The following is a 16,167-nucleotide window of genomic DNA, read 5'->3' as shown; positions in this document are numbered from 1 at the left end:
TGTAGTCTGCACAATAGATGGTAAATGACGACAAGCATATTCATCATCAACTTTCTTGAGAAATAAAAATTGAGTACTTAATTTTTTTATTATCATACATTTTTTTTCTGAGTCCACTTAGGCCAACAGGTTTATCACTAAAGTTCAAATTATAAAGCAAATAAGTAGTTGTAGATTTACACCACACACAAACAAATGCAAAGTACCGTATCAGGAACATTCATTCAGACCACTCTCTACATACTCTATGATAGGACTGGTCAGTCTCTATTTCTTAAACACTTTTCACCTAAGCTATAACTTCTTGCATTCCTCATTGTTCTCACCAACTGGTGACCCACAGGCTTCATGCAAATCTCAAATTTTGCCCTGCTTGTGGGTGGAGCTGGCAAGAATGGCATCTTTTTTGCCTTTTTAGTAACTTCTGAGGCTGGAAGGAGACAGGGGGCCCAAGCCACTCACTAATGAGGGCACCTTGTTTTTGCAGTAAGTTCCCTGGACACTGTCCTTCAAAAGAGTAAGTATTAGACCCACTGGTTTCTGAAATGTGTGGGGAAAAGCCAGCTGGGTTTTTAGTGGAGCATCTCACATACTATTAGAGAAGACCTGGGCAGAAGTTGGAGTACTAAGTGAAAGTGTCAAACCCATCCTGGCATGTTTTAATGCAACTAATTAAAAATTTCAAATATGGGACAAAAGATAAATTGCACAGGGCTCTGGAGCAAAAGGCACGAACTAATATGTTCATAGAGCTCTTCTCTAACTTGAGATGAATTCTTCAACATTATCTTCTAATTTACAAATATTTTATTCATTGGGTCCATTTCAGTTTATTAATTTTTCTTTGCACCTTAAAATGCTTCAGTGAGTATATTTTTCCTTTGCAAGGTTTCTAATTGGTTACTTCTATTTATTTCTCATTGTTTCATTTCTGCCTCTAAAATTTTTTGCCTCTTTTAAGACTGTTCTATTAGTTTAATAGTAGATTGTCATTAGATTTCTTTTTAAAAAATTTTTATTTTCTTGTAGCAAGAATACTTAACATGAGATCAACCTTTTAACAAATTTTTAAATGTACGGTACAGTATTGTTGATTATAGGTACAATCCAGAACTCTTGAACTTACTCATCTTGCTTAACTGAAACTCTAAGCCTGATGATTAGTTTCTTTATGTGTTTGCAGTTTGGCTTTGCAGTTTCATCTTGAACCAGGGGAATCTCTCCTCTCTCCATGATCCCCCACTCCCCATCTAGCATGTGGTGTTTAAGTCACCTTTTCCTGGTCCTCTGATTTCCCAATCCAGAACTACAATTGTTGCCTGGTGTTGATTTTGTTGGTATTGCAGGTGCTTTGGTTCTGTGATTTGTGGCCATTTCTAATGTGTATATTTTGGGTAACCATTTGGCTGCTGGTTGCATGTAGTTTTCCTTCAAGATGATATCTCCTTTTTAACCCTCACCCCATTTTGGACCCTAACACTTGACAAAAAGTTTAGTGTTTTATTTCGATTTTGTTGTTAGGTCCCATTAAAATATGACCTTAGCTAAAGTGGCTATACCAAAAGAGATATATCAAAATGTTTTAGAACCATTTTATGCCATTGCTATCTGATATGATATAACAGTGTTCTTTTTCTTCCCTTCCTTTCTGTGGGAGTTGCTGTTGGTGCTACAGATGTATTTCCTCAGCAATCACTGTTTTTTTTTTTTTAATTTGAGAGAGAGAGAGAGAGAGAGAGGCAGAGTAAGAGAGAGAGAATCTTTTTTTAAAATCTTTTTAAATTTTTATTTATTTTTGAGAGAGAGAGGGAGAGACAGAGTACAAGTGGGGGAGGGGCAGAGAGAGAGGGAGACACAGAATCCGAAGCAAGAGAGAGAGAGAGAGAGAGAGAGAATATCTTACGCAGGCCCCAAGCTCAGTGCAGAGCCCAATGCGGGGCTTGATCCCACGACCCTGGGAACATGAGCCAATTTGACAATAAATTATATTTAAAAAAATGAAATTAATAAAAGAAAAAAAAAGACACTCAACTGACTGAGCCACCCAGGTGCCCCAGCAATCACTATTCTTAAACACCCGGAAAAATTCATCTTAGTTTGTGTTCCCTCAGGGGCAGACTTTGAGGCAAAGATTTGAATGGAAGTGTTTTTTGGTTTTTTGAAAAATTTAGGAAACATGCGCAGGAGAGTGTGTGTGTTGATATGCTCAGGGGAACATAATAAATAAAGGGTACATTATTAAGCCAAGTTGTCAGAGTGGAAGACAAGCTTAATCCTGAGGGAGATCTCTGGCAGACGGTTAAAACGCATGCCTCATAAGTATTACACTCCAGAGACGTAATAACTTGGGTATATCCATGCCAATTTCCATGTCATGGGTTGAGGGTTGCTCCTCAAGGTTTTTGGTGCTCCCATCCCCACGCTGCTTTTCCAACCTGCCATGTGTGTGGACAGAGTGGTCTTCCATATTTCTGAAAGAAGACCACCAGCAAAGAGATACAGATCACGATATTGTGATTTATAAGAAACATATATTTGGCCATTTGGATGACCAAAATGTATTTCTAATATATATTTTGTCTTTGTCCATCCACTATTTCTGGCTCACAGCTCCTCAAACCTTTGGAATTTCTTGTGATGAGAGTGATAAAGGTCTTTTATTAGGTTAATGAGGTGATGTTTGGAAAGCCTCTAAGGATGGGGGGCTGGTAGCCAGGAGAACTGAAACCTTGTGATTGGGAGGTTGGAACTTTTAGCTTCCCTCTTTCCTCCCGTCTCTAGGGGGGGAGAGAGGCCCTTAATCACTAATGGCCAATGATTTAATGAACCATGACTATGTAGTGAAGCTTCCATAAAAACCCACAAGGACAGGGTTTGGAGATCTTCCAGGCTGGTGAACATGTAGAGGTTCTGGGAGAGAGGCACTCCGGAGAGGGCATGGAAGTTCCGTGCCCCTTCTCGCATACCTTGCCTTCCACACCTCTAACATCTGGACGTTCATCTCTATCCTTTAACGTATGCTCTTATAATAAACGGTAAAGTATAAGTAAAGTGTTTTCCTGAGTTCTGTGAGCTGCTCTAGCAAATTAATTGAACCTGAGAAGGGGGTCATGGGGGATTTATGACTTACAGCTGCTTGCTTAGGAGCCCAGGTGACAACCTGAACTTGTGACTGCATCTGAAGTGGAGGGGGCAGCCTTGTTGGGACTGGTCACTTGACGTATGGGCTTCGATGCTATTTCTGGGTAGATAGTGTCAGAATTAAGTTGAATTGTAGAGCACCCAGCCGGTGTTACAGAGAATTTCTTGGTGGGGGGAATCCCCCCTCTCCACATTTGGTGACTAGAAGTGTTCTGTGTGAGTGTGGTAGTAGTGTAGAAGTAAAGAAGACATACAGGAGGAAAACACAGTAGGGAAAATCTGTTTTTTTCCTATGTAGGTGAAAAATCGAGTTTTTCCAACACATAAATAATGGCTGGTGAAGTTGTTCAGAGCACACAGAAATAAAGTCTGAGGGATAGGGACAAGACAGGTAAATGTAAGGCTTTTTGCTTCAGACACCTGCCACTTCATCCTTGGGGTATCTCTTGAAACACATGGCATCGTGTGCCTGGGAGTCAATCCTCTGGGAAAACAGCTACCAAACAATAATGGAGGGGAGCCAATGGAAAAATACCCCAACTCCTTCAAGGGGGACAACCTCAGAGATTCCAGAATACTTGGGTTCCAACTATCCACAGTGGAAACCCATCATTAGCTCACCCTGCACTTTCTTCTTTTTCATGTATTTCCCGACTGAAAGTGGGATTCCAGAGTTGAATCAGTCCATATACTATAGAGTCACAAAGACTCCACTGCAGGTATTAAGTGAGGTGGGGGATAGCTCCCGGCACACTGTAGTAACAGGATATTTAGACTTTAGGGGCACCTGGGTGGCTCAGTCGGTTGAGCGTCTGACTTCAGCTCAGGTCATGATCTCATGGTCTGTGGGTTCAAGCCTCGTGTTGGGCACCTGTGTTGACAGCTCAGAGCCTGGAGCCTGCTTTGGATTCTGTGTCTCCCTCTTCCTCTGCCCCTGCCCCACTTGCACTCTGTCCCTCTCTCAAAAATAAATAATCAACATTAAAAAAATATTTAGACTTTAACTTTTGATAAATTGAGATGGGATGTAGGTCATGTTTGAATAATATGTGGATAAGAGTAATGATAAGGGTTGTGGCATTGGATATCTGGAGCTCTTGGCCTAGAAAAAAACCCAGAAGAAACAACAAGGTCAGGCAGGTCAATGACCAACTCAGGATTGGTGTCAACATGAGAAAGTCTTTAGTGCAGCATAAAGACATCCTCTTCTTTTGCAATTTTCAGCATACTTAATGAAAATCAGCTGTGCTCACTTTCAACAATAGCTAAATTATGGAAAAAGCCAAATGTCCATCAACTGATGAATGGATAAAGAAGATGTGGTTTAAATATACAATGGAATACTACTTAGCAATAAGAAAGAATGAAATCATGCCATTTGCAGGAAAGTGGATGGAACTGGAAGGTATTATGCTGAGTCAAATAAGTCAGTCAGAGAAAGACAGATATCATATGTTTTTACTCACATGTGAATATTGAGAAACTTAACAGAAGACCATGGGGGAAGGGAAGGGGAAGAATAGTTACAGAGAAGGAGGGAGGCAAAAACTGAGGGTTGATGGTGGGGGGGTGGGGGAGAGGGGAACATGGGTGATGGGCATTGAGGAGGGCACTTGTTGGGATGAGCACTGGATGCTGTATGTAAGCAATGAACCATGGGAATCTACCCCTAAAACCAAGAGCACACTTTACACACTGTATGTTAGCCAATTTGACAATAAATTAGTTAAAAAAAAAAAAAAAAGAAAATCAGCTGTACTGAGAATCAGGCTTGCGATTTCACTGCAATGATGGCAGGTTTAAAAAGGACTGATTTACAACACTAGCAAGATTCCTATGATAAAGTCAGGACCCTCATAAGGAATAAACAGATTCTGAGACTTGGGATAGAGAGTTTATGTAGATACAAATGAAAACATTGATCTCAAGATAAGTCTGAACCTCTGAACTTTGTTAGAAAAGAGCAAAATTTTTTTTACCTAGAGACCATGTACCTAACATGGATGTTTTGTCTTGAAATCTGCCCCACCTCCATTTGCATGATAAATGCTTTTTCATCCCTTCACTTTCAATGTGCATGTGTCTTTAGATCTGAAATAAGTCTCTTGTAGGCAGCATATACAAGGGTCTTGCTTTTTTATTCATTGTATCTCCCTGTGTTCTTTGATTGGAGTTTAAATGGAGTGTTTAGTCTATTTATATTCAAGGTGGTTATTGATAGGTATATACTAATTGCCATTTTGTTAGTTGTTTTATGGTTGTTTTTGTAGTTCTTCTCTATTCTTTTCTATTGCTGTCTTCTCTCATGGTTTGCTGGCTTTCTTTAGTTTCTTGGATTCCTTTCTCTTTATTTTTGGCATATCTATTACCAAGTTTTGATTTGTAGTTACTATTAGGTTTATATATAACATATTATGCACATAGCAGTCTATAAAGTTTATGGTTGTTTAAGTGTAAAACCATTCTAAAAACACTAAATTGTCATTCCTTACATTTTAGGTGTATGGTGGCATACTTTACATCCTTTTATTTTGTGATTCCCTTGACTGATTTTTATAGATATACTTAATTTCACTGCTTTTTTTCTTTCTATTTTCCTCATTCTTGCTTATGGTCTTTCCTTTCCACTTAAAAAGTCCCCTTTAACATTTCTCGTAGGTTTAATGGTCATGAATTCCTTTAACTTTTGTTTGTCTAGGAACTCTTTAGCCCTCTTCCTATTCTGAATGATAGCCTTGCTGGATAGAGTATTCTTGGCTACAGGTTTTTTTCCTTTTAGCACTTTGAATATATCATGGCGCTCCCTTCTTGCCTGCGGGGTGCTGAAAACTCAGCTGATAGCCTGATGGGGTTTATCTTGTACGTAACTGTTTTTCTTTTTTCTTACTGCTTTTAAACTTCTCTGTTTATCACTACTTTGGTCATTTTAGTTACTATGTGTCTTTGTGTGGACCTTATTGGGGTGATTTTGTTGGGGGCTCTTCATGCCTCCTGGATCTGAAGACATACCCTTTGGTAAAACAGGAAGGAATGTGCTATTGGGAGGGTGGGACCCTGGAATCGTCTAACAGACAAACAAAAAATCCCTTGACGGCTGCTTTGTCAGATGTGGTATCTTTACAAGAATAGATGAGCATAGTCTCTGACACTTGCTCTGTGGCTATTGATATGATAAATGCCCCCCCCCCCTTTTTTTTTCATCAGGAAAAATCAATGAGAAAGAAAAGATCAAGAGTAGTTTATGTTTGTCTGGCTGGGCAGGCATTCATACACATTCACATTTTTACCCTGGTGCTGTGTTAACCAGCTGTGCCTAATGGCCCCATTGACCCTCATTTCCCACAAACATTTGGCATTCCCTAGCTTTCTGAGTTTTTCCCTACAGTAAGGAAGCACAGGGCATGGGTACAGGGAAGGGGCATCATATTTGGGAGCCCAGGGAATTTCTGATTCTGTGACCTGTCTCTATTTCTTCATCTCTCCCTCTTCATACCAATGGACAATGAGAAACCATAAACTCTCTTCAGTAACAGTTCTTTGAAAGAACAAAGTTCCAGATATTCTGGGTGCTCCGAGGCTCCTCTGGGACAGATTTGGAAGGGAAGACACAGAAAACAGAGAAGCTTATGAGAAGTTTATTTTACAGACCACAACAGATACTCCAGCCCAATTTCTGTAGAGGAACCATCCTCGGGGGCAGACAAGGGCTTCCACCAAGATCAGCCTACGGTTATGGTCCCAATGGTATAAATATATTTTTGTCCCAAGGGCACCACTGCCTCATTGTTGGGGCAGATATCTAGTTGTGCAGTAATTTGGGCCACTGCTGCTATCTTTGCAGTTTCTGAAAGAGACAAGGACAAAGATCTTCTCTGATAACACTGTAACCTCCAGTTTTCTGGCTTTTTTTACCAGTTTCAGGAACCTCTCTATTGGGACCCAGTTTCCCCCCAGTCATCTGCAAATATATCTCCCTTGTTAGCTTTTCTCATACAACCCCTCACCTTTCAGACCCGGGCATAGTCCCCATCCACTCTCCCTTTTCCTTCCCTCCTTTCCCTCCACCCTTCTGCCCTGACATTCTGTTTCATATCTGGAGTAACATTTCTCTTTATGATTTCCCTACCCTAGTAGATAGTTCTTCACTTGGATGACCCCTATGCTTACTATTTTTTAAAAATTTTTAATGTTCATTTATTTTTGAGAGAGAGACAGAGCATGAGTAGGGGAGGAACAGAGAGAGACGGAGACACAGAATCCAAAGCAGGGTCCAGGCTCTGAGCTGTCAGCACAGAGCCCGATGCGGGGCTTGAACCCACAAACAGTGAGATCCTGACCTGACCCCAAGTCAGACACTCAAGTGACTGAGCCACCCAGGTGCCCCACCCTATACTTACCATTGATGTGAAAGTCCCAGTAGAAATTTCTTGGAGCATTCTTACAGAGGCAGGTGGTGAAACGATAGTTAAAAGGACCTTGGATTGTAATGTTGCTTCTGAGGTAAGATGTAATCTGGGGAGGAAGAAGTGGGCAGAGAGGACCCAGTGTTAGTCTGGGGAGTGGGAAAGGGAAAGAAAGACAAGAGAGCATGAAAGAGGAAAAGGAGGAGGCAGAAGAGGAGGAGGAGGAGGAGGAGGAGGAGGAGGAGGAGAACATCTTTCATGCACAAAGAGCAGGGACAGATGTAGACCAGAAGCACTGGGGAGTCCTCTTTTGTCTATCATTTTCAGGAGCTAAAGCCTAGGTTAGAAGGTTTTCTGGCAACATGTCCTGCTTTAGTGCTATGGGTCTGGGCTCCGAAGGGAAGAGGTAAGTGAATTGACAGGGCAAGGAGAACTCACTCTGAGGCAGCCTTCATCTGAGGAGCAGGCTTGCTGTGGTTTCCTGGCTAGGGCTTTCAGGAATGGCCTGCTACCACAGCTTGGATCTTGGGTGTGGAGGCCAAAACCGGACCTTGCTCCTGGAACTATGCTCCTCCCAACTCTGTGACCTTTGATGATTGGAGTGACATCTCTCAGTCTCTCTTTCCTCAGTTGTGAGAGGAAAACAGTCACCTACCAGACTTGGCTGTTAGATAAACGGATGAAATCTTGAAGGTAAATTTCCTTTTTCCTTTTTTAACTTGAGAGGGCTTTGCAACTTGATACATAAGTTTCAGCAGCGTCAGGAAGCTTTTGTCTGGTTAGTGTTCAGCAAGGGGTGTTACCCTGGAGTCCATGGACCCAGGGGGTCTGTGGATAGAATTCACTGAGTCTGTGAACTCAGATGGAAAGAAATTGTATCTTTATTTTATTAACCTCTCACTGAAATTGAACATTTCCTCCCACTATGTCATCAATGATCCTCAGTGGCATTTGCAGTGTGTGTGATTTTATCACGAAGGGAAACAGATGTGTTCATACCATTTTACAGGTTTATATATCTCAAACTATTATCTGAATCCATCACTACCTTGAACACAGGGACATTATATCACGGGGTTGCATGGTCATGGCTGGGGCCATCTGCCCATCTCCTGAAGCTTGCCCAGGTAACTGGAAACTGTGCACTAAAATAGCTTGTCAGCTCTAAATGGTGAACTCCAGCTTTCTCCCCATTGGAATTTTACTCAGAATATTTTGGAGATCCTGGCATTTCTTTCAAGAAACAAACTCTTGCTGGGGGTTTATATCTTATGACATTTACAACAGTTTATCCTAATGAGTCAGAATTTTCAACACTTGAATATTCAAAACAAAAAGTCAGAGGCCACTGGAATTCACTTGTCAAAACCAATGTACAGTTGGAGCTACTTATTCAGGCTGAGCAACAAGAACCGTTATGTAGATCATCTTTATAAGATAAATTTTAACTTGTCTATATTTTAAATGTATTGCCTTTTTAGCTAATATGTCAATAAAGTAATGTAAACAGTACCGTGTCAAAAGTTTATTTTTAATAATCATTATCACTTGTTTTTCAATATGGTAGTTTTCCTGTGTAGTCCAATGCATTTTATTTACACATTTATTTATTTATTATTTTTTTTGAGAGAGAGAGAGAGAGAGAGAGAGAGAGAGCAAGTGCACCAGCCAGGGAGAGGGGCAAGAGGAGAGAGAGAAATAATCCCAAGCAGGCTCCACACTCAGCATGGAGCCCCATACAGGGCTCAATTCCACGACCCCAGGACTGCAACCTGAGCTAATGTCTAGAATCAGATGCTCAACTGACTGAGCCAAACCAAGTGCCCCTATTCACACATTTAAAAGTAATTTCCTCATAAGCATTCCCTAGACTTCAAGAGATCAACAAAATGGTCCATACCACAAATGTTTAATTTTTTTTATGTTTATTCAGTTTTTGAGAGAGAGAAAGACAGACAGAGAGAGAGAGAGCGAGAGAGAGAGGGGCAGTGTGAGTGGGGAGGGGCAGAGAGGGAGACAGAATCTGAAGCAGGCTCCAGGCTCTGAGCTGTCAGCACAGAGCCCCACGTGAGGCTCAAACCCATGATGAGATCATGACCTGAGCTGAAGTCCGACACTTAACTGACTGAGCCACCCAGGCACTCCCATACCACAAATGTTTAAGCAAAGCACTATGGTTTGCTACAAGTTCTCTTCAACCTTAAAAGATTATACAATCTTTATATTCATGATTGAGGGTATAATCTATTTTAATTTTAAATTTGTGATCCTAATACCTCACTTGATCGAAAATTTACTTGCAAAACATTATAATTGTTAGAAAATGAAGATTAGGTATTAGAATCTTCACACATAAAAATTATATTTTCCTAAATTAAAAAAAATCTGAAGATGTTTCTGTAGCCAGACATTTTTTTATATTGGAAGCTACAAATAAAAATTGGTTGACCAGAACTAACAAAATTCTTTCTAATTTGCAATGTATTCTATGAGATTCCTTGTACTTGGGTAGGTTTTAAAAAGATTGCCTAGGTGGCTCAGTTGGTTGAGCATCCGACTTTGGCTCAGGTCATGATCTCTTGGTTCCTGAGTTCGAGCCCTGTGTGAGGCTCTGTGGTGACAGCCCAGAGCCTGGAGCCTGCTTTGGATTCTGGGTCTCCCTCTCTCTCTGTCCTTCCCCCACTTGCACTCTCTCTCTCTGAAAAATGAATAAACATTAAAAATTATTTTAAAAAATTGTTCTTTTATTATTTTATTTATTATTTTTTTAATATGAAATTTATTGTCAAATTGGTTTCCATACAACACCCAATGCTCATCCCAACAGGTGCCCTCCTCAATGCCCATCACCCACTTTCCTCTCCCCCCACTCCTCAGTTTATTCTCAGTTTTTAAGAGTCTGTTAATGTTTGTCTCCTTCCCTCTCTGTAATGTTTTTCCCCCTCCCTCTCCCCCATGGTCTTCTGTTAAGTTTCTCAGGATCCACATAAGAGTGAAAACATATGGTATCTGTCTTTCTCTGTATGTATTAGCATTGTTCTTAAAACATAGTCCTATGAATCACAGTAGCACAAAATTATTTCACGTGTGATTTTGTTGATTAAGCACACTTTTTTACACCTATCACTTTTTCAGGGGTGGAAACAGACTTTCATTATCTATCATTACCAGGAACTACCATTATCACAAGACCTTTATGCACACATTCTCATTCTTTTTGTCATCAGTCGTTATGATAAACAAAACACAAAATTGAGAAATTATGATGTGGCCTCCCTCCCACCCACAGCTAACATGCAGTATTCACATTCTTGGACTGTGAACAGACAAATTTGACAAAGCAGCCATTTTGTTCTTTGCTCAGTGATCAGAAATCTTTCTCTTACAGATATGGGGCCATTTCTAGAATATATTTTAAGGAATAACAATTCTCATACTTCCAATTCTGTTTTCTTTTTAATCATTGTACTTAAATCTAATTTGAGTTAGGAAACTCATGTATGCGCTGCCTGAGAGAGTGTACTTCTAGAAGGAGGCAGGGGAGAAACGCCTGGGTTTTGGCCATAGAACAGAGGTAGCTAACAAGGGGCAGATTGCGTGTGGGGGACAACACGAGAGGAGACTGCTGGCAGGGAAGAGAAGGACACACTCTTCCCTGGGGAAAAGCCCTAAACCTGCATGGGTCCCTTCTCCTTGTGGCCCAGAGCAGCTGGTGATAAGGCACAGGTGAGACTTATGCTCATTTCCATTTGAAAACCTCTGATGTAATAAAGGGATTGGACCTCCCTCCCACAACTGCGAATTGGAGAAAGGGGAGAAGACAGCGTGGGCTCCTTGTTGGGGAGAGGAGGCTGGAACAGGAGTGAACTTCTGATGATAGAGCAAAAGGGCAGAGGGAGGGGGGTCAACGCAGCCTTTGCTCAGAGTTCACTGCCAAGGAGCAAATCTTATCCCTTGTGTTCTGTGCAACATATCTCTTCTGCCCACCTGCCTCAATGCACTGGATGGGGTTGCAGTTTTCCTTGTGAGAACCCCCTATCCCCACCTCTCCTCTCAAACAATCATCTTCCGGACCTTGGAGGAACTCTTACCACTTCTCTCCCAGCTCATAAGCTTTTCCTCTCTTCTCCCTCTTAGCTGTGCTTTTCTTCACTACCCATTCCTTCTTTCCTTCTCTTCCTTCCTACACCTCAGGATCGGATTCCTTTATCTGTAAAATGAGAATAGTAATCTGCCCCGAGGTCTGATGATTGTTCTGAGGATCAAGTATATATGAGAATTGGGAGCATGAGGATTGCAGTTCATCATATTATTAAGTATAATGCATGATATTAAAGGGAGAGATTAATCTAATTGTATTCATAACTAAGGAGTCAGATTTGTCTTGAGTTCACCCCCTACTCCAGGCCTCTACTTACCACCATACATTCTAGCAGTTCTGTTTTAACATTCATCTTCACAGTGATTTCTTCACTTGCGTTTGCTCTGCGGGGCATCTGTACCTCCATTTTTATCACTTTTCGACCGCTTTGGGGAACAGGGAAGGAGGGTAGAGATCAGAGATCTGTCCCGTGCACGAGAGGAGCACACAATGAGCAGAGCGTAAGCAACAGGGAAGGTGTAAAGCAAAGGGGATAATGAGAGCTGAATCAATTGCTGAGCGTCAGAACCCCTGGACTTTTTTTAATTTTTATTTTTTAATTTCCATCCAAGTTACTTAGCATATAGTGCAATAATGAAGAACCCCTGGAAATTTTTGATCCTTGTTTGCTTTGGTTGTTTTCTACAAGACTTTGTTTTGTTTAATATAGCAGCTTTGATGCTTTATTTAAAATTGAGCATTGTCTTTCTTTCCACTGACAAAAAATGAATTTAAAAAAAAGGAATAAAAGTATAATATTACATGTCATTTCTTAATAAAATCCTTCGGGTTCTGTTGACTGTCCACTAATGTGGGGTGGGGGAGGCTCAAGTCATCATTACTAGAAAATTCCATGTAGACAGAATCGTGTTAAACCAAAAACATCTCAATGCACTGGAGGAATTTTTAGAGTCATCCTTGAGATCATCCTTCTTTGATTCCTGGTGGGGCCTAGGTATTTGTATTTCTTTAGCACTGCAGATAATTTGGACATATGGCCATGTTTGAGGCCTTTAGATGCCACCCTACTTTTAAGCCACATATCACAATCTGATGGGAAAAGGAAATAGAAGCAGAGAGAAGTCAAGGATTTCTTCATCAGGGAGACCTGGGTTCAAGACTAGGAGAGTTACTTTCTTTCTCCCAGAAACTCCTGGCTGAACTCCTTGGTATTGGTGGGACAGGAGGGAATTTACGGTTTTGGCTACAATGCTTCACAGTCCCATTTTCCTATGGTAAATCATCTCAGATTTTGGAGATATTGCATTTCTTGTGCCAGTTGCTCTAGTGCTCAGTGTACAGGAATTCCAAAATTCCTCCAAAATTCCTCTCATTTGTAAATGAATTTAGGAGTGATAAGATGACCAGCTTAGCTAGAGTGAGTGATCAGATCAGCTTGCCCAGGAGTGAGGAGCTTCTTGGGATGACAGCCTTTTAGTGCTAACACTGAGAAATTTCTGGGCAGACAGGGATTCTGATCACCCTAATTAGTGCAGCTTATTTCACCAACTTGCTGCCCCCTAAAGGGCTACATGGGGTGATATCTGTGTCTGAACCTGTCCCCATTCAAAATTTCTTAGGACATTGGGCTCCATTCTACCAACTTGTCAAAACTCTGAATGTTTTACTCCAGGACAGGACATCTGGTTGTGCCACAGAGGGTACCATCAGAATCACAGTCCCAAAACCCAGCATTCAAAACCCTGTTCTTGTTGAGAAAACCCCCTAGATTTGCTGAGTGTCCCTGCTTCTCCCAGACCCTGGCTCCATTTCCTACTTCATTTCCCCCAATTTTCCTGCTTCCTTCAAATATGTACCCTCAATAATTTGGCTTCTGAGCCTGTGTTCCCAGGTCCTAGTGTAGGTGGTGGGTGAGTGTGTACTTGCTTTTGTCTTTGAGCTTCAGAATAGGAAGAATGTCTAAGCTGTTTGGCTGGCTCAACCTTGGACCATGGGGTCAAGGATCAGTGATCAGAGCCTCTGATCCTTTAGTGAGTCCTACCAACATTGCTTAAAGCTATCGCTAGAACTCACAGACTTGCTAAACCTGCTGTTCTAGGAGGCAAGGTGTGAGAATGTAAAGCTTACTGACCAGAAATCTGACAAAGGTGTAGACTATGGACAGGATGTGGATGAGAGCCCTAGAGCAAGACTGATTGTTACTTATAGCCTATATGCACACTGGGAGACTTATTTCCATGAACAACCTAGAAGAACCCAGTGGAAATATGAGTATAGTTTATGAGACTTCCTAAGAGGAGAGAAGTGGAACTTGAAATGGGGTTTAGGAGAGTCTCTGGGACCAGAGTTCTGGAAAGTTGAAAAGTTTTCAGGAAAGGATATAGAGATTTTCAGGCTAAGATAAGATCCTTCCCTGAAAGGATTTTTGTGAGGAAGAGAAAGGCTTGGCTCACGTGTTTTCCTGAGCTTTGTTGGTCCCCAGCTGCAGACAGAGAACCAGGAGCAGGGCAGCAGAGCTGGCTCTGAACAGGAGCTGGAGAAAGTGCATGGTGGAGGAGACAGAATGTGACGTCTTAGAGAACACAGTCCCAGGTGCCCAGCATCCTCCTTATATGCAGATCAAGCAAGTGAGAGAGCTGCCAAGCGGATCCCTGTGGTCAACTACCCAAATACCCTTCCCACTCACGATCTTTCCTTGTTGAGCTGAAGTTTGTTTTCCTATGGAAAAAGTCAACATTCGTCTACAGTGTTAGTGTCTGAGAAAAGAGATTATCCTTCCTCATTTACTTGGTATGTCAGAATTTCACAGAGTGTCCAGGACCTCAAAAGACCTCAAAAGCTCTTCCCTCTTATGCAAATGTTTTCTTTTCCCTCATAATCATATGCGTGCTGTATGTAGCTTTAGCTACAGTCTGCTCCCCTAGTCTCTAGAGGCAGAGCCCAGCTGTGGGGAGCAGGTTTCAGATCACAGCTGTAGGAAACTTTTGCTATCCCCTTATGGTAAGTTCAAGAGGAGATGTTCTTCAAAAAATTTTGTAGGGCTGCTAGGGTGATTAGGATTCTCCTAGGGGTTACCACCAATCATAAGAGAGGAGAAAACTAGAGGCGGGCTGCTCTGGATGATGGGGAATTAAGGCCATATAACTGGGTGACATGAAGATGTGTGTGATTGTTGAATCCTTAATTTCAGAGACTGTAACACACACACACACACACACACACACACACACACACACACACACACACACACTCTATTGGTTCTATTTGAGAATCCTAATACAGCTGGTGTTTGGGAAAGGGCAATAAATGTTGAAAGGGTTGGAACCCATATTGGTTGCAAGTGTATTTGAAACTTTGGGGTGAAATCAGGTTCTAAACCCACAATATAGCAGGCATTTCAGATGGGAAGGACAAATGTGGAGTAGAGAAGATATGGCATCTAGGCAAGTTGTACTGAATTCTTAATGTCATTTTTGCTGGGCTTCAACATTCTTTGGTGTCACTTCACTAGGTGGTAATATCCCGGGGTATAAGACAGATTATTGTCTATTGAACATAATTTGGAGAGGCACTTCATGATGATATTTAAGTATATATTAGTTTAAAAATCATTATTTTTTAAAGTGATGGTCACATTGGTCAAGGGTATTGTGGAAAATGATATCCACAGAATAATGGAACATGGTGAATCTGCCTTAAGGGTTAGTAGGAATGACCACATTTTATCTTTCACTCCATCATGTATGTCCAAATATAGGACTCCAGGGTATTTTAGCTTGATGTAAATGTATGCAGATATTGGTTAAGTAATTTTGACTAAATCAGCAATAGATATTTATTCTAGAAACTGATATGATTTGGGGGCCAATAAGCCAATAGATTGCTGTAACATAGTTTCTTCAATGCCTACCCACATTGCATCAAAGATCTGGATGGAGATGAACAGTATCAGGCAAACCTTGGTTTTAACTTGGTTTTAGGAATGAAGCAAGTCCACCAGCAAAAATCCATGTGTCTCCCCAGTTGACAAAGAGGCGTCAGTATTCATGGGGTTTAATATATCTGGAAAGACCAAGTTTTCTGAGGGAAGATAGAATGTAAGTAATTGTTGCAGTTCTATAGATGGTATGCAGGGAAGTGTTTAGAATGTTATTTATGATAAAAGCTTGAGAATAATATCATCTTCTCCATGCTGTTGTTCAGGAAACTGATCTAGCAGATGGCTCCCAGGGGGAGAAAAATGAAGCTGAAATTGTCGTGTCCTCTAAGTAATGAACAGGTCCAGTAGGTTTCAAAAAACAAATAGAGATTGATAAAATCAGATTGTAAACAATTCAAGAAGCTCATAAAGAGAATGTACGGGAGCAAGGGGAAGGGATTAAGGATTAAAGAGAAACTTGCCACAGGCTAAATTTGTGAAGAGAAAGGTGATCCTAGGTCTGACAGGGCTCACACAAGAGGGAGATAAGGAATGACCACAAAAGGGACTTAAAGAAGCCAATACATAGTGAACGTGTACTA

At 41.2% G+C, this 16,167-nt stretch overlaps 1 protein-coding gene and 1 pseudogene across 1 annotated transcript; one reads left to right on the top strand and one right to left on the bottom strand.

The window, feature by feature from the left end:
- Positions 1-16,167, top strand: part of LOC109269190 (olfactory receptor 2F1-like) — a 334,098-nt pseudogene that overhangs the window by 269,570 nt on the left and 48,361 nt on the right.
- Positions 6,761-14,247, bottom strand: PIP (prolactin induced protein). Its single transcript, XM_019453055.2, has 4 exons — positions 14,100-14,247; positions 11,963-12,071; positions 7,539-7,653; positions 6,761-6,985 (listed from the first exon to the last, which is right to left on the bottom strand). The coding sequence occupies exons 1-4, from the start codon at positions 14,192-14,194 to the stop codon at positions 6,861-6,863; spliced, it is 444 nt and encodes a 147-aa protein (XP_019308600.1). The 5' UTR covers positions 14,195-14,247; the 3' UTR covers positions 6,761-6,860.

The sequence above is a fragment of the Panthera pardus genome, unplaced genomic scaffold (assembly GCF_024362965.1).
Source record: "Panthera pardus isolate Hobbes unplaced genomic scaffold, ASM2436296v1 HiC_scaffold_8, whole genome shotgun sequence".
NCBI classification, from domain to species: domain Eukaryota; kingdom Metazoa; phylum Chordata; class Mammalia; order Carnivora; family Felidae; genus Panthera; species Panthera pardus.
Note: the sequence above shows the minus strand (reverse complement) of the source record. Positions and strands in the feature narration are given on the sequence as shown.

What these genes read in the sequence shown, in the direction of transcription:
- PIP (XM_019453055.2), bottom strand. Translation starts at nt 14,194, where the DNA reads ATGCACTTTCTCCAGCTCCTGTTCAGAGCCAGCTCTGCTGCCCTGCTC. An exon ending in AACTGCTAGAATGTATGGTG is followed by an intron (nt 7,654 to 11,962) that starts GTAAGTAGAGGC and finishes CTTCCTCCCCAG; the next exon opens with ATTACATCTTACCTCAGAAG. An exon ending in CTGGGACTTTCACATCAATG is followed by an intron (nt 6,986 to 7,538) that starts GTAAGTATAGGG and finishes TGTCTCTTTCAG; the next exon opens with AAACTGCAAAGATAGCAGCA.